General features: G+C 62.4%; 4 protein-coding genes across 4 annotated transcripts; 1 reads left to right on the top strand and 3 right to left on the bottom strand.

Moving 5' to 3' along the window:
• The first annotated feature begins 2307 nt into the window (after nucleotides 1–2307).
• On the top strand, nucleotides 2308–15400 carry GABBR1 (gamma-aminobutyric acid type B receptor subunit 1). The gene is made up of 20 exons (XM_051775676.1): nucleotides 2308–2460; nucleotides 3197–3385; nucleotides 3929–3946; nucleotides 5435–5595; nucleotides 6893–7027; nucleotides 7523–7693; nucleotides 7845–7946; nucleotides 8236–8301; nucleotides 8559–8750; nucleotides 9166–9408; nucleotides 9554–9617; nucleotides 9718–9795; nucleotides 10348–10498; nucleotides 11048–11180; nucleotides 11623–11922; nucleotides 12328–12421; nucleotides 12807–12934; nucleotides 13024–13152; nucleotides 13580–13723; nucleotides 14068–15400. The coding sequence occupies exons 1-20, from the start codon at nucleotides 2439–2441 to the stop codon at nucleotides 14347–14349; spliced, it is 2802 nt and encodes a 933-aa protein (XP_051631636.1). The 5' UTR covers nucleotides 2308–2438; the 3' UTR covers nucleotides 14350–15400.
• Nucleotides 15401–15743: 343 nt separating this feature from the next.
• On the bottom strand, nucleotides 15744–18642 carry RPS5 (ribosomal protein S5). The gene is made up of 6 exons (XM_051775677.1): nucleotides 18548–18642; nucleotides 17785–17890; nucleotides 17200–17409; nucleotides 16694–16822; nucleotides 16182–16280; nucleotides 15744–15864 (listed from the first exon to the last, which is right to left on the bottom strand). Exons 2-6 carry the CDS (start codon nucleotides 17887–17889, stop codon nucleotides 15796–15798), a joined length of 612 nt encoding a protein of 203 aa, XP_051631637.1. The 5' UTR covers nucleotide 17890; nucleotides 18548–18642; the 3' UTR covers nucleotides 15744–15795.
• A 640-nt stretch (nucleotides 18643–19282) lies between these two features.
• Nucleotides 19283–21577, bottom strand: LOC127465169 (HLA class II histocompatibility antigen, DM beta chain). Its single transcript, XM_051775671.1, has 6 exons — nucleotides 21471–21577; nucleotides 20872–21153; nucleotides 20080–20367; nucleotides 19611–19730; nucleotides 19498–19530; nucleotides 19283–19401 (listed from the first exon to the last, which is right to left on the bottom strand). The coding sequence occupies exons 1-6, from the start codon at nucleotides 21511–21513 to the stop codon at nucleotides 19391–19393; spliced, it is 777 nt and encodes a 258-aa protein (XP_051631631.1). The 5' UTR covers nucleotides 21514–21577; the 3' UTR covers nucleotides 19283–19390.
• Nucleotides 21578–22696: 1119 nt separating this feature from the next.
• On the bottom strand, nucleotides 22697–24961 carry LOC127465174 (HLA class II histocompatibility antigen, DM alpha chain). The gene is made up of 5 exons (XM_051775678.1): nucleotides 24793–24961; nucleotides 23881–24141; nucleotides 23311–23592; nucleotides 22896–23021; nucleotides 22697–22814 (listed from the first exon to the last, which is right to left on the bottom strand). Exons 1-5 carry the CDS (start codon nucleotides 24866–24868, stop codon nucleotides 22810–22812), a joined length of 750 nt encoding a protein of 249 aa, XP_051631638.1. The 5' UTR covers nucleotides 24869–24961; the 3' UTR covers nucleotides 22697–22809.
• Nucleotides 24962–26837: the final 1876 nt, after the last annotated feature.

Here is a 26837-nt window from a genome sequence, read left to right as displayed (position 1 = left end):
GAGAAGAGGGAAGGGGCGTGCGGGAGGAGGGGAGAGGGAAGAGCTGGGGGGGGGGTCTTCCCCTCTCCCCAGTCACTCCCACGTGACACGTGCAGGGACACGTGACCTGCCCCTCCCTCCCCCCTCCCCCCAAATCCCCCTCAAGCCCCCAAATCCCTCTCCCCCCCTCCTCCCCCCCCTCCCTCCTCCCCCTCCCAAGCCCCCCCCCCCCCCCCCAACCTCCCTCTCCCCCTTCTCGCCCCCCTCCCCTCCCCCCCGAGGCGGCTCCAGCCCCTCCCTCTCCCTTCCCCTCCCTCCCTCCCCCCCCCCCAAATCCACCCCCGAACACCCAAATCCCCCCCAAACACCCAAATCCCTCTCCCCCTTTCCTCCCTCCCTCTCCCCCCGAGGCGGCTCCAGCCCCTCCCTCTCCCCCTCCCTCTCCCCTCCTCTCCCCCACCCCCAAATCCCCCCGACCCCCCCCAAAATCCCCCCCGAACTTCCCCATCCCTCTCCCCTCTCCCCCCTCTCGCCCCTCCCTCCCCCCCCACGAGGCGGCTCCGGCCCCTCCCTCTCCCCTCCCCCTCCCTCCCCGCTCCCCCCTCCCTCCCCCACCCACCTGAGGCCCCTTCCCGCGGCCCTTCTCGGACCCGCCGCCCATCCCGGGGGTCTCCGCGCCCCCCCCCGACGCCCCCCCAAAAACACTCCGCGACCCCCCCAACCCCCCCCCCCCAGCCGGCCCTCCCCCCTCCTCGCCCCTCCCCCCGTTTTTCTCTCCCATCCTCCACCCGGAGCATCTTCGGCTCCATCTCCCCTCCCCCCCCCCGGCTCCGGGAGGGGCTTCGTGGGACCCCCCCCCAAATTTGGGGACCCCCCCCTCCATCACCGGGGACCCCCCCCCCGCGACCGCCGCCCCTCCCCCACCCCCCAGATTTGGGGTCTCCCCCTCCCCCCGCACCGGGAACCTCAGGCCAAGGTAAGGAAACACCCCCCTCCCCCCCCCAAATTTGGGGGTCTCCCCCTGGTTTTGGGGGTCTCCCTTTATTTTGGGGGGGTCTCCCTTTATTTTGGGGTTCTCCCCTGTTTTTTGAGGGTGTCTCCCCTTTTTTGGGGGGGGCTGGGACATGTTTGGGGGGGTATCCCCCTTTTGGGGTCTCCCTTTATTTTGGGGTCTCCCCTGTTTTTGGGCGGGTTCCCCCCTTTTTTTTGGGGGGGTGGGACACGTTCTGGGGGGGGGCTCCCCCTTTTTGAGGGTCTCCCTTTATTTTGGGGGTCTGCCCTTATTTGAGGGGGGGTCTCCGTTACTTTTGGGGGGGGTCTTCCCTTAATTTGGGGGTTCTCCCCGTTTTTGGGGGTCTCTCCTGTTATTTTGGGGGGGGTCTCCCCTTGCTTGGGGGTCTCCCCTTTTTTAGGGGTGGGAAACGCTTGGGGGGGGGAATTTTGGGGAGGGGAGGGAGGGGCTGGGGGTGTCCCCTATAGGGGCTGTGCTGTATTTGGGGTGACCCCTATAGGGCGTGGGGTGTCCCCTATAGGGCCTGAGTGTCCCCTATAGGGGCTGTGCTGTATTTGGGGTGTCCCCTATAGGGCCTGGGGTGTTCCCTATAGGGCCTGAGTGTCCCCTATAGGGCCGGGCCGTATCCGGGTCTCTCCCCCACAGATGCTGCCGCTGCTGCTCCTGGTGCTGAGCGCGGCCCCCGCCCGCGGCACCGTCCACACCAACCTCACTGAAGGTGGGTGACCCCCAAACCCCCCGGGGGACCCCCGGAACCCCCCCAACCCTACAGGACCCACCCAACCCTACAGGACCCCCCCAACCCTACAGGACCCACCCAACCCTACAGGACCCACCCAACCCAATGGGATCCACCCAACCCTACAGGACCCACCCAACCCTACAGGACCCACCCAACCCTACAGGACCCTCCCAACCCTATGGGACCCCACCCAACCCTATGGGGACCCACCCACCCCAGTTCTATGGGACCCCCCCCCAGTTCTATGGGATCCCCAAACCTATGGAACCCTCCAACTTTATGGAACTCCCCCAACCTTATTGGATCATCCCAACCCTGTGGGATCCCCCAAACTCTCTGGGACCCCTCAACCCTGTGGAACTTTCCAACCCCGTGGGGTGCCCCCAACCCTACGGAACCCACCAACCCTATGGAACCCCCCAAACCTCAGTGACCCCCCCAAACCTCAGTGACCCCCCCAACCCTCAGTGACCCCCCCGGCCCCATGGGACACCCCCCCACCCACCGTTTTGGGGTGCCAGGGTGCCAGATCATCCACCCGCCGCGGGACGGGGGGATCCGCTACCGGGGCCTGACCCCCGAGGAGGTGCAGAGCGTGCGGTTCCTGCCCTTCGACTACGAGATCGAGTACGTGTGCCGGCCCCGACCGCGAGATCGTGGGGCCCCAAGGTGCGCAAGTGCCAGCGCGACGGCACCTGGACGGCCATGGCGCACCCCAGCCGCTGCCGTGAGTGTCCCCCGCGCCAACGCCACTGCCACCGTCCCATTGCTGGCACCGTCCTGTCCCAGTCCTGTCAGTGTCCCTGTCCTGTCACTGGCACCGTCCTGTCCCAGTCCTGTCAGTGTCCCTGTCCTGTCACTGTCACCATCCTGTCCCAGTCCTGTCAGTGCCACCATCCCATCACTGTCACCATCCCATCAACAGCCCTGTCCTGTCACTGTCACCATCCCGTCCCGTCCCATCAATGTCCCCATCCCATCAATGTCCCTTCTTGCCCACCATGAAGGCCTTACCTTGACCACCGTTACCTTGACCGTCCCCCAGACCTTGACCACCAACACCATCACCTTGACCGTCATCACCATCCCCCTTGACCACCATCACCTTGGCCACCATCCCCCAGACCTTGACCAACGTCCCCTTGACCATCATCGTGTTGCCCACAACCCATCCCCTTGACCACCATCATGTTACCCATGACTAGCACTTTGACCACCATCCCCTTGACCGCCATCCCCTTGGCCATCATTGTGTTGCCCCCAATCATCCCCTTGACCATGCCCATGACCATCCCCTTGACCATCCCCTTGACCATCCCCATGACCATCCCCTTGACCATCCCCTTGACCATCCCCCACTTTGACCACCATCCCATTACCCACGACCACCATCCCCTTGCCCCCCCCGTTGCCCATCCCGCTGACCGTTGTCGCGCTGACCGTTGTCCCCCCGGGTGCCGCAGTGCGGACGTGCCCCCGGATGCACCTGAGCCTGGAGAATGGGCGGGTGGTGCCGCGGGGGCTGGAGCGGGTGCCGGTGGAGGGCACGTGGGCCGAGTACAGCTGCGAGCCGGGGTTCCGCCTGGTGGGCAGCGCCCGCAGCAACTGCACCAAGCTGGGCCGCTGGAGCCACCCCAAACCCGTCTGCGAGCGTGAGACACAAAGGGGGGGCCCCGGGGGGGCTTTGGGGGGGCTCTGGGTGCCTTTGGAGGTCTCCAGGGTTCAGATTTGGGTTCCTGGGGGGTCCCAGAGGGGTCTCGGGGGGCTTGGGGTGGGTGGGGGGCCTCTGGGTTGGGGTTTGGGTTCCTGGGGGGTTGTCCTTGGGTTTGGGGGTTCCCCAGGGTGGGATTTCAGCCCCCACAGGGGTCCCCGTGGGGGGTCCTGTGGTTTTGGGGTTCCCTGGGGTTGTGTGTGGGGTCCCTGTGGTTTGGGGAGTCCCTGTGGGGGTCCCTGTGATTTTGGGGGGGTCCCTGTGATTTGGGGGGGTCCCTGTGATTTTGGGGGGGTCCCTGTGATTTGGGGGAGTCCCTGTGGTTTGGGGAGTCCCTGTGATTTGAGGGGGTCCCTGTGGTTTTGGGGGGTCCCTGGGGTGTGTGTGGGGTCCCTGTGGTTTTGGGGGGTCCCTGTGGTTTTGGGGTGTCCCTGTGATTTGGGGGGGTCCCTTTGTGACTCAGTTTTATTCCCCCCCCCCCCAGTTCGTCGCTCCCCCTCAGGTGAGTCTGTCCCCTCCCCCCACCCTGAGCCCTCCCCCCCCACTTACCCCCCCCCCGGGACCCCTCCCAAAATCTACCCTGGGGGGTGGAGACCCCCAGAGACCCCCCAACCCCCTTTGACCCCCCTGGGACACCCCAAACTCTGCCCTGGGGGGTGGAGTCCCCCAAAGACCCCCCCCACCCCCTCCCCTCTCGCTCCTCCTCCTCCTCCTTCTGTCCTTCCTCGCTCCCTCTCCCTCCTCCTCCTCCTCCCTCTCCCATCCCTTCCCCTCTCCCTCTCTCCCTCCCTCCCTCCCATCTCCCCTCTCCCTCCTCCTCCTCCCTCCCCTCCTCCCTCGCTCCGCCCCCCTCCTCCTCTTTCTCCTCCCCTCTCCCTCTCCCCCTCCCCCTCCTGGCTCCTCCCCCTCCCTCTCTCTCCCCTCCCCCTCCCATCCTTTCCTCCCCCATCCCTGTTTTTCCCTCTCTCCCGAATTCCCGATTCCGTCCCCGCCGGATTTTCTCCGCCCCCAAATCCCTCCGGCTCCTCCGGCTTCTCCATCTTCCCTCTCCCCTCATCCCTCTCTTCTCCATCCCTCTCATCCCTCTCTTCTCCATCCCTCTCATCCCCCATTTCCCCTCTTTTTCCATCCCTCTCATTTCCCGACCCCGATCCCTTTTATTTCCCCTTCCTCATCCCGGTTTTTCCCACCTCCTCATCCTGATCTTTCCCCACCCTCCCATCCCAGTTTTTTTTCTCCCCTCTCCATCCCATTTTTTTCCCACCTCTATCCCTTTTATTTCCTCCTTCCCATCCTGGTTTTTATTCCCTCCCCATCCTGGTTTTTTCCACCCTCTCTCCCTTTTATTTTCCCCTCTCCCCATCCTGTTATTCCTCCTCTCCCCATCCCATTATTTTCCATCTCAATCCCGTTATCGCCGCTCCTCCCACCCCCCCAAACCCCCAAAACCCCAAATCTCCACCCCCAAGCCCCAAATCGACCCCAAACCAACCCCGAACCCTCTCCCTCCCACCCCCCATCCCAAAACCCCAAACCCTCCCTCCCACCCCCCAAACCAACCCCAAATCCCAAATCAACCCCAAATCAACTCCAGGCCATCCTCAGACCCCCCCAAAACCCCAATCCCAACCCCAAACCCTCGACCCCCAACCCCCAAATCCCAACCCCAACCCCAAACCACCCCCAACCTCCAAACCACCTCCAACCCCCCCCCAAACCCCCAAACCCAACCCCGAATCCCAAATCGGCCCCAAACCCCCCAAACCGACCCCCAAACCGCTCCCCAACCCCCCCCGCCCCTCTCCCCCTTTTCCCATGGCCCCCCCGCCCCTCTCCTGACCCCCCATCCCGCCGGGAATGCGGGCCCCGCCGGGGGGGCCCTCCGAGGGCGGGCGGTGGCCGCGGGTGGCCCCGGTGGCCCCGGGGCGGTGGGTGCTGGTGGCCCTGCTGAGCCTGGCCCTGGGCTGCGGCCCCGCTCGGGGGGGCCCAGGCAGGAAGGCCGTGCACGTGGGCGCCCTGTTCCCCATGAGCGGGGGGTGGCCGGGGGGCCAGGCCTGCCTGCCCGCCGTGCAGATGGCCCTGGAGGACGTCAACCGGCGCCCCGACATCCTGCCCGACTACGAGCTGAGGCTCATCCACCACGACAGCAAGGTGGGACACGGGGGAATGGGGTGGGATGGGGTTTGGGGTCACCAGGAGCGGGTTTGGGGTCACTGAGGTGGGGTGGGATGGGGTTTGGGGTCACTGGAGGGGGTTTGGGGTCACTGAGGTGGGGTGGGACATCCTGCCCGACTATGAGCTGAGGCTGATCCACCACGACAGCAAGGTGGGACATGGGGTGGGATGGCGTGGGATGGGGTTTGGGGGGCAATGGAGGGGGTTTGGGGTCACCAGGAGCGGGTTTGGGGGCACTAGGAGGGGGTGGGATGGGGTGGGATGGCATTTGGGGTCACCAGGCTGAGGTTTGGGGTCACCAGGAGGGGGTTTGGGGTCATTGAGAGGTGATGGGATGGGGTGGGATGAGGTTGAAGATGAGTTTTGGGGTCTACGATGAGGTTTGGGGTCACAGGGAGGGGGTTTGGGGTCACTGGGAGATGATGGAAGGAGGTGGAATGGGGTGGAGGTCACCAGGAGGTGACCAAACACCCCCAAAATCCCCCCAAACTCCCCCAACCCCCCCCAAATACCCCAGAAACCCCCCCAAAATCCCCCCAAGTCCCCCTCAGACCCCTCAACCCTCCCCAAAACTCCTCCAAATCTCCCCAATCCCCTCAAAGCTCCCCTAAATCCCCCTAAACCCCCAAATCCCCCCAAACCCTCCCCGGATCCCCCCTGTCTGTCTGTCTGTCCCTCTTGGACCCCCCTTTTGGGCCCCCTCAGCCCCCCCCCGGCCCCCCCACTGGTCCTGCCCGGTTGCCACAGCAACAGGGATGCTGCTGGGTCTGCCGCTGGGTTGCCATGGCAACCGCTCCCGGCTCTTTTTCCGGGACCATCCGTGTCCTGAATTATTCATGGACCCCCCCCAGGCCCATCCCCCCCCCTCCGGGAACCCCCCAAATCCTCCGTTTGGGGGCTTGGGGACCCCCAGGAAAGGGGTTTTGGGGTGGAATTTGGGGCTGGGGGAGTCGGACTGGGAGGAACTGGGAGCTGCTGGGAGGCTGGACTGGGAGGAACTGGGAGCTGCTGGGAGGCTGGACTGGGAGGAACTGGGAGCTGCTGGGGGGGGAGTGTCTCCAAACCCTTTATGGCCCCCCCAAAAAACTGGGACGCCCCCCTCCCCCAAATCCTCAATGTGGGGGCTCAGGGAGCCCCCAGAAAGGGGTTTTAGGATGGAATTTGGGGCTGGGGGGGGGTTGAACTGGGAGGAACTGGGAGCGCCCACTGGGTGGGACTGGGAGAGGGCGGTCTGGGGTGTCCCCCCCCCCAATGTGTCCCCGTGCCCCCCCAGTGTGACCCCGGCCAGGCCACCAAGTTCCTGTACGAGCTGCTCTACAACGACCCCATCAAGATCATCCTCATGCCCGGCTGCTCCAGCGTCTCCACGCTCGTGGCCGAGGCCGCCCGCATGTGGAACCTCATCGTGGTGAGGGACGCCGGGAACGCCGGGAACGCTGGGAATGCTGGGGCGGGGGGACAGTGGAGTTTGGGGACACTGGGAATGCTGGGGCGGGGGGACAACAGAGTCTGGGGACACTGGGAATGCTGGGAATGCTGGGGCGGGGGGACAATGGAGTTTGGGGACACCAGGAATGCCGGGAATGCTGGGAATGCTGGGGCGGGGGGACAGCGGCGTTTGGGGACACCATTCCCAGTATCCCATGGTCATATCCACCCGGAGCCATTCCCAGTATCCACATGGGGCCATCCCCAGTATCCCATGACCCGTTCCCAGTATCCCATGACCTGTTCCCAGTATCCCATGACCCGTTCCCAGTATCCCGTGGTCGTATCCACACGGGACCGTTCCCAGAATTCCCAGCTTTCCTCTGGCTCCAGGTGTCCCTGGTGTGGTTGGCATGGGGAGGGGGTATCTCTTTGTTGCCTGCCCCGTGACCACATTCCCTCCCGGAATTCCCAGCTTTCCTACGGCTCCAGCTCCCCGGCCCTGTCCAACCGGCAGCGCTTCCCGACCTTTTTCCGGACCCACCCGTCGGCGACGCTCCACAACCCCACGAGGGTGCAGCTCTTCAAGAAGTGGGGCTGGACCAAGATCGCCACCATCCAGCAGACCACCGAGGTCTTCACCTCGGTGAGGACCCCCCTGGACCCGCCAGGACCCCCCACCATTCCCAGATCCGGGAATTCCAACCCCTCCTCGGTGACCCCCAACCCCCCCAGATCCCCCCCAGACTCACTCCACCCTCTCTCCCCCCTCCCCGGGACCCCCCAACCCCCCTCAGACCTTGGACGACCTGGACCAGCGGGTGAAGGAGGCCGGGCTGGAGATCACCTTCCGCCAGAGCTTCTTCTCCGACCCCGCCGCCCCCGTCAGGAACCTCAAGGTGAGACCACCCGGGGGGCGGGGGGAGGTCTGGGGGGGTCAGGATGGGGGTTTTGGGGGGGCACGGAGGGAGTCTGGGGGGATTTGGGGTGGTCGGGGGGCACCAAGGAGGGGTTGGGGGTCAACCAAGGGGACCTGGCTGGGGGTCCAAGGATGGATCCAAGGATTTGGGAGGGAGTTGGGGGGTTGTGAGGCAGTCTGGGGGGGGTCAGCCCTGATGTGAATTTATGCAAATGAGGGTGGGAGGGGCCAGGGTGAGGACACACCCCCCAGCTGATGTGTCCCCCCAGCGCCAGGACGCCCGGATCATCGTGGGGCTCTTCTACGAGACCGAGGCCAGGAAGGTCTTCTGTGAGGTGAGAGGGAGGAAGGGAGGGATGGAGGGAGGGATGGAGGGAGGGATGGAGACCACCTGGAGATGGTGGATGGACGGAGATGGATGGTTAGATGGACGGAGGGATGGATGGATGGTTGGGAGAGGAGAAGGGTGGACAGATGGGTGATGGATGGAGGGATGGAAGGTGGATGGAGGGATGGAAGGTGGATGGAGGGATGGACATGGTCAACTGGAGGAGGCTGGAGACGCTGGAGATGGATGGATGGACCCCCCCAGGTGTACAAGGAGAAGCTCTACGGCAAGAAGTACGTGTGGTTCCTGATTGGCTGGTACGCCGACAACTGGTTCCGCATCAAGGACCCTGCCATCAACTGCACCGAGGCCGAGATGGCCGAGGCCGTGGAGGGGCACGTCACCACCGAGATCGTGATGCTCAACCCTGAGAACACCAGGAGCATCTCCAACATGGTACCGGGGCGACCCTGACCCGCCCGGGGCCACCGAGGGGGTCCCAGGGCCACCAAGGGGGTCAATGACACTCCAAGGGCCACCGAGGGGGTCCCAGGGCCACCAAGGGGGTCAATGACACTCCAAGGGCCACCAAGGGGGTCCCAGGGCCACCAAGGGGGTCAATGACACTCCAAGGGGCACCAAGGGGGTCAGTGACACACCCAGGGCCAAGGGCCACCAAGGGTGTCCCCAACCCTTCAAACCAAGGGTGTCCCCAACCCTTCAAGCCAAGGGTGTCCCCAACCCACCATTTTGGGTGGAGGTGTCACCAAGGGTGTCCCCAACCCTCCCAGTTGGGTGGAGGTGCCACCAAGAACGTCCCCAACCCATCCCAACCCGACCCCCCCCGACCCGCGGTGTCGACCCCCCGCAGACGTCACAGGAGTTCATCGAGAAGCTCCAGAAGAGGCTGGGGAAGAACCCTGAGGAGACCGGGGGGTTCCAGGAGGCCCCCCTGGCCTACGATGCCATCTGGGCCTTGGCCCTGGCCCTCAACAAGACCTCGGCCGAGCTGGTCAAGAAGGGGTTGAGGTTGGAGGACTTCAACTACAACAACAAGAACATCACGGATGAGATCTACCGGGCCCTCAACTCCTCGGCCTTCGAGGGCGTCTCGGTGCGGCCCAGGGGGTCCCCGAGCTTCCCCGGGGGGTGGAGGGGCCACCAAGGGGGTCCCCAACCCTCCCAGAGCCAAACCTTGTCCCACCCCCCTCTGGGGACCCCCGGGCTGTCCCCAACTGGTCCCCTCTCCGTCCCCCCAGGGCCACGTGGTGTTTGACGCCAGCGGGTCCCGCATGGCCTGGACCCTCATTGAGCAGCTCCAGGGTGAGGAGGAAACGGGGGCTGGGTGGTCTGGGGGGGCAGGAGACCCCCCGGGGTCCCTGGTGACCCCCCCGAGGTGTCCCCAACGCCCGGGTGTCCCCAGGAGGCGTCTACAAGAAGATCGGGTACTACGACAGCACCAAGGACAACCTGTCCTGGTACAACAACGACCGCTGGATCGGTGAGGGCGGGACCGGGGAAACCACAGGGAAAAGCACAGGGGAAATGGGGGGGAAATGGGGGAAACTGGGAAAGATCACAGGGGAGAATCACAGGGGAAACTGGGGAAAATTGGGAAAGATCACAGGGGAAATGGGGGAGAAAATGGGGGAAATGGGGAAAGATCACGGGAAAATTGGGAAAAACCACAGGGGAAAATCACAGGGGAAATGGGGGAGAAAATGGGGGAAATGGGGAAAGATCACAGGGGAAAATCACAGGGGAAACTGGGGAAAATTGGGAAAGATCACAGGGGAAAATCACAGGGGAAACTGGGGAAAATTGGGAAAAATCACAGGGGAAAATCACAGGGGAAAACTGGGAAAAATCACAGGGGAAAATTGGGAAAGATCACAGGGGAAAACTGGGAAAAATCACAGGGGAAAATCACAGGGGAAAAGGGGAAATTCAGAAAACTGGTGAGGAACTGGGCACAGGGGGGTGGTCGGGGGGCAGGGCCGGGGGCAGGGCTGGGGGCCCCCCGGCCCCCCTGACGGCCCCGCCGGTCCCACAGGGGGTTCCCCGCCCGCCGACTACACCAAGGTCATCACCACCTTCCGCTTCCTCTCCCAGAAGCTTTTCATCTCCGTGTCCGTCCTGGCGTCCCTGGGGATCGTCCTGGCCGTCGTCTGCCTCGCCTTCAACATCTACAACGGCCACGTCAGGTCGGCGGGAGGGCGGGACACCCCCTGTCCTGGGATTTGGGGACACCCCCTCCATCCTGGGATTTGGGGACACCTCCCCCCTGTCCTGGGATTTGGGGACACCCCCCCTGTCCCGGGATTTGGGGACACCCCCTGTCCCGGGATTTGGGGACACCCCCCTGTCCTGGGATTTGGGGACACCCCCTGTCCCGGGATTTGGGGACACCCCCTGTCCTGGGATTTGGGGACACCCCCCTGTGTCAGGATTTGGGGACACTCCCCTGTCCTGGGATTTGGGGACATCCCCCTGTCCTGGGATTTGGGGACACCCCCCCCTGTCCTGGGATCTGGACACCCCCCTGTGTCAGGATTTGGGGACACCCCCCCTGTGTCAGGATTTGGGGACACCCCCCTGTCTCAGGATTTGGGAACACCTCCCCAAATGGAGAAAACCAGGGAAAATGTGGAAAACAGAAAGAGACTGGGGAAAAACCCAGGAGAAAAACAGGGAAAAACCAGGAAAAATGGGTTGTAGGTCCCCAGTGGAATGTCCTGGCCCTTTCCCTGCAGGTACATCCAGAATTCCCAGCCCTACCTGAACAACATGACGGCCGTGGGCTGCACCCTGGCGCTCGCCGCCGTGTTCCCACTGGGACTGGACGGATACCACATCGGCCCCGGGATGTTCCCCTTCGTCTGCCAGGTCTGGGACAGCCAGGGACGGGAACAGGGGGAGGAGGAACAGCTGGAAACACAGCCAGGGATACCTGGAAACACAGCCAGGGATGGGAACAGGGGGAGGAGGAACAGCTGGAAACAGCCAGGGATACCTGGAAACACAGCCAGGGACGGGAACAGCTGGAAACACAGCCAGGGAATGGGGACAAACAGGGGTGGGAACAGCTGGAGGAAGAACAGTCAGAGATACAGCCGGGGGTTTACTCCCATTTTAGGGGTTTACTCCCATTTTAGGGGTTTACTCCCATTTTGGGGTGGTTTATACACATTTTAGGGGTTTTACAGCCCTTTCAGGGATTTTACACCCATTTTGGGGGGATTTACACCCCTTTTGGGGGGGTCCCGTCCCTGGGGGTGGCCCAGGTGTCCCGGGAATTCCCAGCTGGAAGCACAACCGTCCCTTTCAGGCCCGGCTTTGGCTCTTAGGCCTGGGCTTTAGCCTGGCCTACGGCAGCATGTTCACCAAGATCTGGTGGGTCCACACCGTCTTCACCAAGAAGGAGGAGAAGAAGGAGAAGAGGAAGGTGAGGGGGGACACTGGGGGGGGTCTCAGGGGGTCCCTGGTGACCCGGCCTCATCCCAAAATCCCCAAATCCCAGACTCTGGAGCCCTGGAAACTCTACGCCACCGTGGGGCTGCTGGTGGGGCTGGACGTGGTGACCTTGGTCGTGTGGCAGATCGTGGACCCCCTGCACCGAACCATCGAGGTGGGGGGAAGGGGGGCCCTGGGGGGGCTTCTGGGGGGTCCCCAAAAAAATTCAGGATTCTGGGAAGTCCCCTGTCCTTGGAATTGGGGGTGTGGGGGGCTCTGGGGGTTGTTTTGGGGGGTCCTTGGGGGAGTTTTAGGGGTGTGGGGGTTGTTTTGGGGGCTCTGGGTGTTCATTCCGACCCCTCCCCAAAAATTCAGGAATCTGGAAACTTCCCTGTCCTTGGAATTGGGGTTTTGGGTGTGTTTTGGGGGTCTTAAAGCGATTCAAGACCTTGGGGGGCTCGTCTTGATATTCAAGGTGTTGGGGGCATCTCCTCTACATTGGGGGGGCTTTAGGGGAGTCCCCGCAGCTCCCACCCCCTCACCACCCCCTCTGTGCCCCATTCCCACCCCAAATTCCCAGGAATTCACCAAGGAGGAGCCCAAGACTGACCTGGACGTGTCCATCCTGCCCCAGCTCGAGCACTGCAGCTCCACCAAGATGAACACATGGCTGGGTGGGGTTTTGGGGGGTCCTGGTGGGGCCTTCGGGGGGTCTGGGAGGTTGTGGGGGGCTCAGGGGGGTCGGGGGGGGACAGGAGTGGGCAGGGACGGGGAGTTTTGGGGGAAAAGGGGGCTTGTAGGGGCATTTTTTTGGGGGGGAAAAGGGGTTTGGGGGCCATTTTGGGGGCTTTTGGGGGAGTTTTGGGAGGTAAAAGAGGGTTTGGGGGGTCTGGGTGGTTCTGGGGGGGTTTAGAGAGGTTTTGGGGGGGAGAAAAGGGGGTTTTGGGGGGTAAAAGTGGGTTTTGGGGGTGCACAGGGAGGATTTGGGGGGCACAAGGAGGTTCTGGGGTCCCTGTTTGACCCCCCAATCCCATTCCCCTGCCCCCCCCCTTTTTCCAGGGATTTTTTATGGGTTCAAGGGTCTCCTGCTCCTCCTCGGGATCTTCTTGGCCTACGAGACCAAGAGCGTCTCCACCGAGAAGATCAACGACCACCGCGCCATCGGCATGGCCATCTACAACGTGGCGGTAAAAAACACCCCAAACCACCCCAAAAACACCCCAAATCCCACCTGGTGACCCCAAATCCCACAGGGTGACCCCAAACCCCCCCCCAGGTGCTTTGCCTCATCACGGCGCCGGTGACGATGATCCTGAGCAGCCAACAGGACGCCGCCTTTGCCTTCGCGGCGCTGGCCGTCGTCTTCTCGTCCTACATCACCCTCGTCGTGCTCTTCGTGCCCAAGGTGGGCTTGGGACCGACCACAGAGACCCCACAGTGACCCCAAAACCCTGCAGTGACCCAAAATCCTACAGTGACCCCATAAATCCTACAGTGACCCCATAAATCCTACAGTTATCCCATAGATCCTACAGAGATCCTAGAGATCCTACAGAGATCCTAGAGATCCTACAGAGATCCTATAAATGCTACAGTGACCTTACAGAACCCACAGTGACTACACAGACCCCACAGTTATCCCAAAACCCTGCAGTGACCCAAAACCCCACAGTGATCCCATAAACCCTACAGTGATCCCGTGAACCCTACAGTGATCCCATTGACCCTATAGCCATCCCACTGATCCTCGAACCATCCTATTGACCCCCCCACACCCTGTGGACCCCACAGTCATTGTTTTGGGGTCAATCCCATAAATCCCATAAATGCAGATGCGGCGCCTGATCACGCGGGGGGAGTGGCAGTCGGAGCAGCAGGACACCATGAAAACGGGATCCTCCACCAACAACAACGAGGAGGAGAAATCCCGGCTCCTGGAGAAGGAGAACCGGGAGCTGGAGAAGATCATCGCCGAGGTCGGGGGGGGAGACAACCCCAAAGGGGGGATTGGGGGGCCCCAAATAGGTGTTGGGACCCCAAATGGGGTTTAGGGGACCCTAAATGGGGTTGGGGGACCCCAAATTGGGGTTTGGGGGGCCCCAAATAGGGGTTGGGACCCCAAATGGGGTTTAGGGGACTCTAAATGGGGTTGGGGGACCCCAGTTTGGGGTTTGGGGGACCCAGAATGAGATTGGGACCCCAAATGGGGTTGGGGGACCCAGAATGGGACTGCGACCCTAAAATGGTGGTTTGAGGACGTCAGACGGGATCTGAGGGTCGGGGGGGCCCCGCTGAGGGGCATTCCCGTTCCCGTTCCCAGAAGGAAGAGCGGGTGTCGGAGCTCCGGCAGCAGCTCCAGGACCGGCAGCAGCTCCGCTCCCGCCGCCGCCCGTCCAACCCCTCCCGGGAGAACGGCGACAACAACCACTTCCCGCCGGGATCGGGGGGAGCCCCCGCGGCCCCCCCGGGCGGGGGAGGGGGGACGGGACCCCCCTTCTACCAACCCAACCTGCCCCTGGTGCGCTGCCTCGTGTCCGAGCAGGCGGAGAAGTTGGGACGCGGGAATTGCGACGGGAGCCGCGTCCACCTCCTCTACAAGTGACCCCGCCCCGGGGGCGGGGCTTGGACCGGGGGCGGGGCCTCGACAGCTAATTGTTAATGAGGGTTTGGGGTAATTTGGGGCGTCTCGGAGGTGGTTCGGGGTGTTTTGCTCCTCCGGGAATTCAATGGGAAACTGGGGTGGGAGGGGCTTGGATCGGGGGCGGGGCCTCTTTGACCAATTATTAATGAGGTTTTTGGGATAATTGTGCTGGTTTGGGGTGTTCTCCACCTTTCCCGGGGTTCCAGGTGTTTCCTGGGATCAGGTGGAAAAGCGGTGTGGGAGGGGCTTAAATAAGGGGTGGGGCTTAAATAAAGAGGGAGGAGCGGGAGATGAGTTGGAAAAGTGGGAAGACCCCCCAAAATTCCCCAAGGGTTGTCCTGATCTCCTCTACAGTCAATGCCCAGTTATCCCAGAAATCCCACAGCATTCCCATAATCCTACAGTTATCCCATACAATCTACAGTTATCCCAAAAACCTGACAATCATCCCCAGACCCCCTCAAGTTATCCCAAACACCTCACAGTTATCCCAAAAATCCTACAGTGATCCCATAAATCCCACAGCATTCCCAGAAATCCCACAGTGATCCCATAAATCCCACACTCATCCCAAAACCCCCAGTGATCCCACAAATCCTACTCATCCCACACCACTCCTGGTGCCTTCCCACCCCCTCTCCACCCGTAGCAATTCCCATCCCTCCCCCTCTTCCCCATCCCAGGAATCCCCATAATCCCCTGTAGCTCCCTGACCCTGGGATCCCATTCCAGGGTTGTATCCCATGGGAATTCCCTGGGAATCCCCAAAGTTTTAGGTCCGGGCTTTGTCTCCAAGCCCGGCTTTGAATCCACGCAGGGTGTTGTTCCCAATCCCTCGGGAATGGGACGGATCCAGAGGGCAGGTTTTTGGGATGGGGGTGGATCCAGTGGGATCATCTGGATGGAATTCCACGTGTCCAGAGAATTCCCGAATTCCCAGACTGTTGTATCCGGGTCCGGCCCCTCCTGTACAGCCGCACTTTACTGGGAAAACCGGACTCTTTTCCTTCTTCCCAAGTGTCTCCTGTGGTGTTTTCCAGGGAAGACGGGATCCAGAGGGATTGGTGGGGGGTCTGGATTGGGATTTGGGGGGTCCCAGAGCCACATCCCAGAGTTTTAAGGGCCTCAGGAATTCTGGGATGGGTTGGGAAGTGGTTCGGGAAAGGGTGGTCCCAGATTTTGGGTGTTCCCAGAGTCTGGGTTTTCTGGAAGGGGAGTTGGAATTAACACCCAAATATCCCTAAAAATGCCCCCAAAACACCCCCCCAGACCCCGAATTCCAGGCACAAGGAATTCCCAGATTCTGAATTTTTGGGAGGGGGTTGGGAATTGACCCCCAGGACAGGCAGGGGGGATCAGAGAACACATGGATTTATTTGGGGAGGGGTCCCCCGTTCCAGGGGGTCTCTAACGGTTGGATTTGGCCACACGCTCCAGCTCATCCTTCTTCTTGATGGCGTAGGAGTTGGAAGAGCCCTGGAAAAGCGGGAAAAGGGGGTTGAGGAGGGGCTGGGGAGGATTTTGAGGGGCTTTGGGGGGTCTGAGTGCTCACTCTGACCCTCCCTTCCAAAAATTCAGGGATCTGGGAATTCCCTGTCCTTGGAATCCGGGGTCTGGGGGGGGGGTTAGGGGGTCTGGGTGTGGTTTTGAGGGGTCTGGGGGGGAGATTGGGGGAGTGTTTTTGGGGTGGTTTGGGGTTTTTTTGGGGGGCTCTAGGGGGGTTTGGGGATTTGGGAGTTATTTGGGAAGGCCTGGAGCAGGTTTTTGGGGTGGGTTTGGGGTGTTTGGGGTACCTTGGCTGCATTAATGAGCTCGTCGGCCAAACACTCGGCGATGGTTTTGATGTTCCGGAAAGCGGCTTCGCGGGCACCCGTGCACAGGAGCCAGATGGCCTGGAATGGGAAAAACCGGGAATGAGGGGGATCTCCTCAGGAACAGGGAGAACGGGAACCCTCTGGGAACAGGGTTAAGGAGCCCCCTGGGATTTGGGGATTCTGGGATCGCAGGATTTGAGGTCCCAGGATCGGGGGATTTGGGGTTCCAAGATTAGGGGGTTTGTGGGACTTGAGTTCCCAGGATTGGGAGATCCTGGGATTGTGGGATCCCGAGACTTGGGGATTTGGGGTCCCAGAATGTGGGGGTTCTGGGATTGAGGTATTCTAGCATTGGAGTATTTGGGATCCTGGGATTGGGGGGGATCCCTAGATTGTGGGATTTGAGATCCCAAGATTTGGGAATTCCAGGATTTGGTGATTCTGGGACTGGGGGATCCCAGGACTGGGGAGCTTTGGGAATTCTGGGGTACCTGGTTGACCCTGCGCAGGGGGGACACGTCCACGGCCTGTCTCCGGACGGTGCCGGCGCGGCCGATCCGAGTCGAGTCCTCGCGGGGCCCCGAGTTGATGATGGCATTGACCAGCACCTGGAGGGGATTCTGGGGGGAAAAACTGGGAATTCAGATCCTCCAGATCCCAAAATATCCCTCCCGGATCCCAAAAATTCCTCTCCTGGAACCCCAACATCCCCCCAGTTCCTGTGTCTTTCCCACCTCCCAGAGTCTCATTTCACCATCGCAAAGATTTTTTCCCCGCCCGGAATCCCAACAACTACCACGGAATTCCCACCTCCCCAGGGAGCAGCTGGATGATCCCAAAGTCCCGTTCCACGCTCCCGAGCCTCCTCCCATTATTCCGACCCATTTCCCCCCGTGTTCCCCTGGAATTCCCACGTCCCCCGGGCGATCCCGAAGCCGCACGTCGCGACCTCGAAGGTGGGTTTTTTTCCCCGCCCCTATTCCCGCGGAATTCCCACCTCGCCAGTGAGCAGGTGGATGATCTCGAAGGCGTGCTTGACGATCCTGACGGTCATGAGCTTCTTGCCGTTGTTCCTGCCGTGCATCATCATGGAGTTGGTGAGGCGCTCCACGATGGGACACTGCGCCTTGCGGAAGCGCTTGGCCGCGTAGCGCCCGGCGCTGTGCGGGAGGTACTTGGCGTACTTCTCCTTCACCGCGATGTAATCCTGCCGGGAACAACGGCAATTCATTCTTTTCCCACTTTTCTCCCTCTCTGGATGCTTCCTTCCCCACCCTTTTCCCCATTCTTTCCCTTCTCTCTTTCCCACCCTGGATCCCCCTTTTCCCTTCCCTTTTCCTTCTCTTTTCCCACTCTGGGTTCCTCTTTTCTACTCTGCATCGTTCTTTTCCCACTTTTCTCCCTCTCTGGATTCCTTTTCCCCCTCTGGCCCCCCAGAATTCCAGGTCACCTGCAGGGAGATGCCGCTGATCTGCCCATCCTTGATCCCCCCCTTTTCCCCTCCTGGATCCCCAGCATTCCCACTTTTCTCCCCCTGTGGAGCCTCCTCTGGCTCTCCAGGACCCCCCAAATCCCGGGTCACCTGCAGGGAGATGTCGTTGATCTGCACATCATCCGTGCTCCACTTCCCAAAAAGTTTGATATCCGGAGTCTCGGTCACGGCTGGCGCCGTCTCCCAGTCGGTCATGCTGGAAAAAAACATGGAAAAACACGGGATCAATGTGGGAAAAGGGGCAGGGAAGGGGCTTGGAAAACGGGGTCGCACTGGGATCCCTCCCTTTGCTGCTCTGGATCCCTCATTTCCCTCTCTTTTCCCACTGTTATCCCCGTTTCCTACTCCAGATCCCTCTTTTCCCACTCTTTTCACGTTTTCCCGCCGTGGATTCCTCTTCTCCCCTTTCACACTGTGAATCTCTCATTTCCCGCCGTGGATTCCCCTTTTCCCACTCTGGACCCCGCATTCCCACAATTTTATCCCCCTTTTCCCCACAGTTTTTACCCCCATTCCCACTCTGGATCCTCCTTTTCCCTCAGTTTTATCTCCCTTTTCCCACATTTTTATCCCCCATTCCAACTCCACTCCTTTCTTTTCCCCAAATCCCTCAACCCTGAAAATCCCGACCAAACCCTTTCAATTAAATCCCGGGAAAACCGGCAGGATCCACTTCCCCTCCCCCAAACTCCCCCTTCAAACCCTTTTTTCTCCCCTCCCCGAAACCCCTCCGGCCTCGAACCCCCCTAAATCCCCTCTCAGGACTCCCCCTCACCCCCCGATCCCATTTTCCCCCTCACAAATTCCACTTTTCCCCTCAGAATTCCCGCTTTTCCCCCCTTTCCCCGCTCACATGGCGGCGGTCCTGACTCCGACCGAGGAAAAGAGGGTCGATGGGGCTTCCCGGCCTCTTATGGAAGGGCTCGGGTTCCCTTCCGACTGCGCATGCGCAAACTCCACCATGAGGCTGCTTTTCCGCCCTTCCTGCCCTCACTGCGCCTGCTCTGGCCTCAATGCGCATGCCGCGGCCGCCATGTTTTTTGAGGGCGCTCGCCCACACGCCGCCATATTTGTTGAGGGTGCTTGCCGCCATGAAGCGGAGTCAATTAACAGTAGGGGGCTAAAAACACGCGTGAAGGGGACAGAGTGGGATCAGGGAGCCCTAAAGGCGCCAAAGGGGGGAGTCTCATCAGCATGCGCATGAAGCCACGTCCGCCGTATTTGTTGAAGGCTCTCGCCCACGCGAGAGGCGTAAAAACTCACTATAAAGGGACAAAAACAGGCGTGGGAGGCACAGAGTGACCCTATAGAGGGGCATAAACACGCGTGGAGGGGACAGAGTCGCGTCAGGAAGCCCCAAAAGCCTCACGGGGCTCTCGCGGGTGGACAAGGAAGCCATTGCCGGGCCCACCTCCCATAGACCAATCAAGGCCCGCGTCTGCCGTGGCGTCACCGGTTGCTAGGCAGATCTCGAGAGGGGTTTTGGGGGTGAAAAAGGTAGGAAAAAGGGCAAAGGAAAGTCAGGCACCGCCGTGGAGGGGGTAGGGGGGGTCGTACAAGTGTCCCTCATGTCACAGCCAACCCCAAATTACTTTGTCACAAAGGAGCATCTTTATTTCCATTTTTTGGGCAACATTTTGGGGGGTTGAGGGGCTTGGAGTCTGTCACAGACGCGATGTCGCTGTCCTGGGGGTCCTCAGATGCTGCCTGGAGGGGGACAGGGGGTGGCAGAAGGGGGAACATCCCCAGAGGGGCCAGGGGCCCCACATTTGGGACCATTTGGGGTGGAGGGGTGTCCTTTACCTGCACAGTTGTCACCTGGCAGAGGAGTGTAACCTGCAAAGAGGGGGGACAGGGTGCTCAGGGGGGGTTGTCACCCCAAGACCACCCCCCCTTTTGGCCCCCAAGGGTCTCACCTGGGATTGGGGCCTTCTTCTGGTACCTCCAGAGGCCGAAGCTGAAGAGGAGGAGCCCCAAAACCATGGCCAGGGCAGCCAAGGCCACCAGCAGGGACAGCCGTGGGGACAGGCCTGGAGCTGGGGTAAGACGGGGGGGTTAGGGGGGTTTAGGGGGGCTGGGAGGGGTTTTAGGGGGGCTCAGGGGGTTATAGGGTGTTTTGGGGGGTCTTACAGACTTTTGGGGGGTCTGGGATGATTTGGGGGGGGTCTGCTGAGATTTTGAGGTGAATCTTTGGGGGATTCTGGCAGGATTTGGGGGGGGTCCCGGGGGGGTCAAATGGGCTTTTGGGGCGTGTCTTTGGTGGGTTCTGGGAATATTTGAGGTGTTCCAGGAGGATTTGGGGTGACTTTACCCTCCCCCAACCACCCACCAGGGGGGGTCACCCCACACCCCCCCCAAAACCCCCCAAGCCCCCCAAACGCTCACCCCAATCCTCCAGGAGGGGCTGCTCCAGGCTCGGGTGCTGCACCGAGCACGTGAAGGTGTCCCCGGGCTCGGGGGTCACCTCAAGGGTCCCCTCGCTCCTGTAGCTCCAGTCCCCCATGGGGACAATTGGGGGGGACCCGAGGGGGCCCTGGGGCTCCAGGACCACCCCGTTCCTGAGCCAGGCCAGGCTCAGCTCGGGGGGGTAAAAGCCCCACACGTGGCACGTCAGGACGAGGGGGCTCTGGGCGTTCCCCGGCGCCGAGCGGACGATGCGGATTTTGGGGGGCACTGGGATAAAGAGGGGGGTTGGGGGGATGGGATGATGTCAGGGAGAGCTGATCCCGTTCCCAGATCCCCCAGAATCCCCCCGTGAAACCTCCTGTTCCCAATCCCCCCCATAAACCTCATGGGGGGCCTCATTTCTAATCCCCCCTGTTCCCAAAGCCCCCCATGGAATCCCCCCCATAAAACCCCCCGTTCCCAATCCCCCCCATTCTCAATCCCTCCATTTCCATCCCCCATTCCCAATTCCCCCCATTCCCATCCCCCATTCTCAATCCCCTCATTCCCAAATCCCCCCATAAAACCCCCCATTCCCAATTCCCCATTCCCACCTCCCTGTTCTCAATCCTTCCATTCCCAAATCCCCCATTCCCAGTTCTCCCATTCCCAATCTCCCCCAGTCCCACCCCCCCGGTTCCCGATTCCCCCACTCCCAACGCCCCCATGGAATCCCTTCCATAACCCCTCCCATTCCCAGTTCTCCCATTCCCAATCCCCCCAGACTCTCACCCCTCCTCTGGGCCGTGTCCCCCCACACTTTTGGGGGCAGTTGGGTGCAGACCTCCCCCCTTTTCCGGAGCCTCTCCCCCCACTGGGGGTCCCCGTTGAGGTTCTCGGCCAGTCGGGCCCCGATGGTCTCCAGGGGACCCCCCCCCGCGCAGGGCACGAATTTGGGGGGGCCCTGGGAGTCCACGCAGACCAGGGGGACCTTGTTGAAGAGGAGGGTGAGGTCGAAGGAGCCGTTGGTGGCCGGCACGGGGCACTCACTGGCCACCTGGACCACGAAGGTGTCTGTGGGGGGAGGGATTTGGGGGGGGTTAGGGGGGATTTGAGGGGATCTGGGGAGGTTTGGGGGGATTTGGGAGGGTTTGAGGGAGTTTGAGTGGGATATGGGGGGATTTGGGGAGGGTACAGGGGGGGATTTGGGGAGATTTGGGGGGATCTGGAGCCCGCGGGTTTGGGACTCCCCAAACCCACCCCCTTGCCCCCATAAAATGAATCCCCTCAAACCCCCCCTTGTTCCCTTTCCCCCAAATCCGCCGTCCCACAGGACTGAGCTCCCCCAAAACACCCCCCTTTGCCCCCAGAAATCCCCCCCAAAATCCCACCTGCGTGGGGGGTCCCGAGGACCAGGACGAGCAGCACCAACATCGCGGAGTTTGGGGGGTCCGGCCGCGCTCTGAAACCCCGCGGACCCCCCGCCCGGCCCGAGCCTTTAAGCCCCGCCTAAGGGCGGGGCGGCCCCGGGACAGCCAATGAGAGGCGGCGGCCGAGGCGCGTCACCGGTTGCCGGGCAGGACCCGCCCGAGGCCGCCGCGGGCCGGACTTAGACGGGACCGGGACCGGGATCAGCAGCGGGAGCGGGGGCAGGACCGGGACCAGGAGCAGAACCAGGACTGGGATCAGGATCAGGACCGGGACTGGGATCAGGACCAAGATTAGGACCAGGGCCAGGATCAGGACTGGGATCAGGATCGGGACCAGGACTAGGGACCAGGACCAGGACTCAGGACTGGTCTCAGGATCAAGATCAGGACTGGGACCGGGATCAGGACCAGGACTGGGACCAGGATCAGGACCAGGACCGGGACAAAGACCAAGATCAGGACCAGGAGCAGGACTAGGAGTAGGACCAGGATCAGAACTGGGACCGGGATCAGGACCAGGACTGGGACCAGGATCAGGACCAGGACTGGGACCAGGGCCAGGACTGGGACAAGGACTGAGACCAGGACTAGGGACCAGGGCTAATACCAAGATCAGGACCAGGATCAGGGCTGGGACAAGGACCAGGATCCGGACCAAGAGCAGAACTGGGACCAGGATCAGAACCAGGACCGGGACCAGGATCAGGGACAGAAGCAGAACTGGGAGTGGGATTAGGATCAGGATCAGGACAAGGACCAGGATCCGGAGCAAGAGCAGAACTGGGACCAGGATCAGAATCAGGACTGGAGCCAGGACTAGGACCAGAACCAGGATTGGGACCAGGAACAGGATCAGGACTGGAGAAGCCACCAGCAGGTCACATGCCACCTTTCCCAGTGGGAAAACTCTGGGAATGGCTCTGGAATGGGATAAATCCCAAGATCAGCCACCAGTGGGCCACATCCCACGTTTCCCAGTGGGAAAACTGGGACACAGCTCTGGGAACAGCTCTGGATTTGGGATAAATCCCAAGATCAGCCACCTTTTCCAGCTGGGAAAGCCTCTGGGAATGGCTCTGGAATGGAATGAACCCCAAATCAGCCACCAAGGGGTCACATCCCGCCTTTCCCAGTGGAAAAAGTCCAGGAATGGCTTTGGAACGGGACGAACACACGAGGACATGAGCTCAACCATAACCAAGGGGAGAGTTTATTTGGGATGATGGGAATTGGGGGTCGGGAACATTCCAGTTCTTCGTCCCCCTCCCAGATTCCCACGTGGAGCTTCTCCGTCCTCTGCTCAACCTGTGGGAGGGGACACAGAGAGGGGGGTCAGGGACATTCCCGAGGCCCCTCCCTCCCCTCAGGGCATCCCCCAAAACGTACCTTGGGGATCCGTCCGGGAAAGCAGGAGCAGGGAGAGCCCCAGGAGCCCCAGGACCCCCCCGAGCGCCATCACGGCCCCACAAAGCACCATCGGCAGCTCCGGCACCTCCGGGGGCTCTGGGGGCACTGCGGGAATGGGACACGGCTCAGGAGAGGCAGCGGCGTTGCGGTTGGGATTGGGATTGGGAGCAGGAGCAGAACTGGGACCAGGACTGGGAACAAGACCAGAACTGGGACTGGGACCAGGATCAGGACCAGAAGAACCAGGACTGGGACAAGGACCACGAGCAGAACTGGGACCAGGACCAGCACCACGACCAGGATCAGAAGAACCAGGACTGGGACCAGAACCAGGACCCCCCCAGGAGTGCCCCCCATGCCGTGGTGTCCCCCCCTCCCAGTGCCACCCTCTCACCCCAGTAGGTGACCACGGAGGCGTTGTCCCCCTGGGGGGTCACCAGGCAGGCAAAGACGTCCCCGCGCTCCGGGGTCACTTCCAGGCGGGACAAGGTCCAGAAGGTGAGCTCCGGGGTGGGGGTGAAGGGCCCCTGGGTGACCCCCCGGGTGATGGGGACACCCCCCCGGGTCCAGGTGACGTCCAGGGCCGGCGGGAAGACGTTCTCCACCAGGCACAGCAGGGTGTTGGCCTCGCCCAGCGCCAGCGGCAGCGCCGGGAACACTTGGACCACCGGCATTCCTGTGGGGATTGCATCCTGTAAAAACGGTGGGATGGGACCTCCAAAGGGTCCCATCCCAAAGGGACATCCTGCCCCGATTCCTGGCCTTGGGGGGCTCCAGGGGTGGGGGAACCTCCAATCCCAGCCTCAGGGCTGAGCCTTTTGCTGAAGCCAGGGGTTTTTTTTTCTGAATCCAGGTCTTTTCCATCCCTGAGTTTTCCCATTCTCTCCATCCTTCCATCCCCAAGTTCCTCCATCCCTTCCACCCCCAAAGTTCCATCGCCCCCAGTGTCCCCCCTGTCACCAACCCCTGGCCTGGGGCAGGACCCCGGTGGCCGAGCGGCCGAGCCCGTCCAGGACACCCCGGCACAGCTCCACGTCCAGGCGCAGCTCCGGGGGGGTCTCCAGGTCCGAGGGCAGCGGGGGCAGGTCCGGGAGTGCCGGGAGCCACCGGGATCCCGGGAAGTCGAAGCTGTAGAGTCGCTGCCCATCCAAGGTGAGGGAAAGGTCCAGGGAAGGGGTGTCCGGTTGGCAGGTGAGAACCTCGGCCAGGAGGTGGGTGGGGGGCTCTGGGGGGGGCACAGGGGGGAGTTGGGGGAATTTGGGGGGGATTTAGGGGGATTTGAGGGGGTTCAGGGGGGATTTGGTGGGATTTGGAGGGGATGTTGGGGGGAATTGCGGGAGTTTGGGGGGGATTTGAGGGAGTCCTGGGGGACTTTGGGGGGAATTGGGGAGGATTTGGGGGGGATTTGGGGGGTGCTGGGGGGATTTGGACGGGAATTGGGGTAGTTTGGGGGGGATTTGAGGGGGTTTGGGGGAGTAAAAAAAGGAGTAGAAAAAAGAGGGAGAAAGGGGGAGAAAAAAAGGAAGAAAAGGGGGAGGGAAAAGGGGAACAGGAAAAAGGGGAACAAGGAAGAGGGAACAGAAAAAGGGGAGGGAAGGAGGAACAGGGAAGGGGGTGCAGGCAGGGGGTACAGGCAGGGATTTAGGGGGGATAACCGGGGGTACAGGCAGAGGTACAGGCAGGGATTTAGAGGGGGTAACCGGGGGTACAGGAAGAGGTACAGGCAGGGATTTAGGCAGAATAACCCAGAAGTACAGGCAGAGGTACAGGCAGGGGTACACAGCCGGTTGCGGGCAGGGGGTCACCCCCTCACCCCCCTACCCCCAAAGTCTCCCCTCCTCCCTCCCTCCCTCCCCCTACCCCTTCCCCTTCCTACCGGGGGTGACGGCGGCGGCGACTCCCAAAAGCCCCCCGAGCAGCGGGGCCAGGAGCCCCCAAAACCTGCCGCCCATCCCCGCGCCGTGAGGCCACAGTTGGGGTGGGGAGGCCCCGCCGCGTGACTCCCCCAAACCCTCCCAAAAACTCTTTCCCAAAGCCCCCAAAAACCTCCTCCCAAGCCCCCGACCCGCCCCCCGGACGCGCTGACCAATGGGAGCGCTCTGTTGGCGCCGCGTCACTTGTTGCCGGGTGGAGAAGCCTCAAGGCGAGCGCGGTTGAGGTGACAGAGCCACGGAGTCGCCGAGGGGGTCACGGGAGGATCCGCGCGACATCCCCCCGCGTGTCAGGAGGGAGGACAAAGCTGTGGGGACCCCCCGTCAAGTTGGGGGACCCCCAAGCTTAGCGTGGTTAATTAAGTGGTGTCGTGATAATTAGGGGGCACCGAGGGGCGCGCGGGGGGTTCGGGAGGGACCCCTGGAATACCGTGGACACCCGTGGGGTCATCTCACGCCCCCCCAATCCCCCCGTGACTGCCCTCCACACCTCGCACCTAACCTGACCCCCCCATGGGTGCCAGTGGGGCACTCCTGGGATGTCGTGGACACCCGTGGGATCACCCAGGAATACTCGGGAGCCCAAATTACCGCGTGGGTGCCCCGAGGGACCTCCGCGGGTGCCCCTCCCCCCCCTCCCACCCCACCTGACGCTCCCCCAGATCCCAGCGCTGCCTCCTTGGAATATCGTGGACCCCCCCACCCCTCGTGGGTGCCCCCCACACCGCTCTCACCTCACTTGACACCCCCCCCCCCCCCCCAGATCCCAGCGCTGGCCCGCTGGAATGTCGCGGACTCCCGTGGGGTCACGCCTGGAATGTCGTGGAACCCCCCTTGGAATGTCGTGGAACCCCCCCTGGAATGTCGTGGAACCCCCCGGCCCGAGACCCCCGTGGGTCCCCCCGCACCGCTGCAGCGGGACCGCACTGCGCATGCGCGGGGCACTAAGACCCCGCGGAGCCCCTCGGGGGGGCCCCATGAATGTGGGCCCGTGGGAGCCGCGGGGGGGACACGTGACCGCGGGCAGCCAATCGCGGCGTGGGTGACGTAGCGCGTGGCTCCCTTTTCTGCCCCGGGATGGTTTTTTTTCACCTTTTTTGCCCCCAAAACGGGGCTTTTCGGGGCGGGAGGGGCGCGGATGAAGCGGGGCCGGGCGCGGGGGTCGCGGCCAGGCGCGGGGGCCCCTCAGGTGAGTGATTTTTGGGGAAGTTTTTTTGGGGGGGGGGCGGCCTCGCCCTGCCCCCTCCCCGACGGTGAGGGGCGGGGGGAGGTCACGTGGGGGCGACGAGCTGTCTATCAAGCGATGTCTCGCCCCTCGGGCCTAACTTCAACCAATGGGAGGTGCGGGTCGCCTTGATTGACAGCTGGGGGGCCCGGCTTTGTGCGCGCGGCGGGGGCGGCGGTTTGGGGCGAAAAGCGCCATGTTTGGGTGTTCGCGCGGGGGCGGCGGCGGCGGGCGCGGCCCCAAGTGCTGTGTCACGGCGTTGAGGGGGGGTGGGGCAGGGAGGGATCGCACGGGACTCGGAGACCTCCACGAGCCCTGTGGAGTTCGGGGGGGGAGGCTGGGAAGAATTGAAGAATGCGACCCCTTTACATTCCATGAAGGGGTTTGGGGGGTTCCCGTGCGAAGGAGCGGGCGCTGCAGCCCCTCCCGCGGGCGCGGGGCCCTCAGGGTTGCGGGGTGAGAGGTGTGGGGAGGTTGGAGGGGAGAGGTTTGTCGCGGCTTAACCCGGGCTGGCGGCCACGGCAGCGGCGCGTCCGTGGGGGTTGTGGTGTCCCGCGTGTGACCAGGGAGGCGTTGGCGACCCCTGGGAACCCGTGGAGAGCGGGGGGCGCGGGGGCTGCGCGGTGCGTGGCGTGTTGGGGGGGCAGGTGGCGGTGCGCGGGTCAAGTGAGTGTTAAGGAGTTCGCGAGCGCCGCGAGGGGGGTGAGGGCAGAATGGGGAGTCCCCATGGTGCTCGGTGGAGCGGAGGAGAAGGGGGGACGCGGA

The sequence above is a fragment of the Manacus candei genome, unplaced genomic scaffold (genome assembly GCF_025592945.1).
Source record: "Manacus candei isolate 608988 ecotype Guabito, Panama unplaced genomic scaffold, ASM2559294v1 h1tg000328l, whole genome shotgun sequence".
Classification (NCBI taxonomy): domain Eukaryota; kingdom Metazoa; phylum Chordata; class Aves; order Passeriformes; family Pipridae; genus Manacus; species Manacus candei.
Note: the sequence above shows the minus strand (reverse complement) of the source record. Positions and strands in the feature narration are given on the sequence as shown.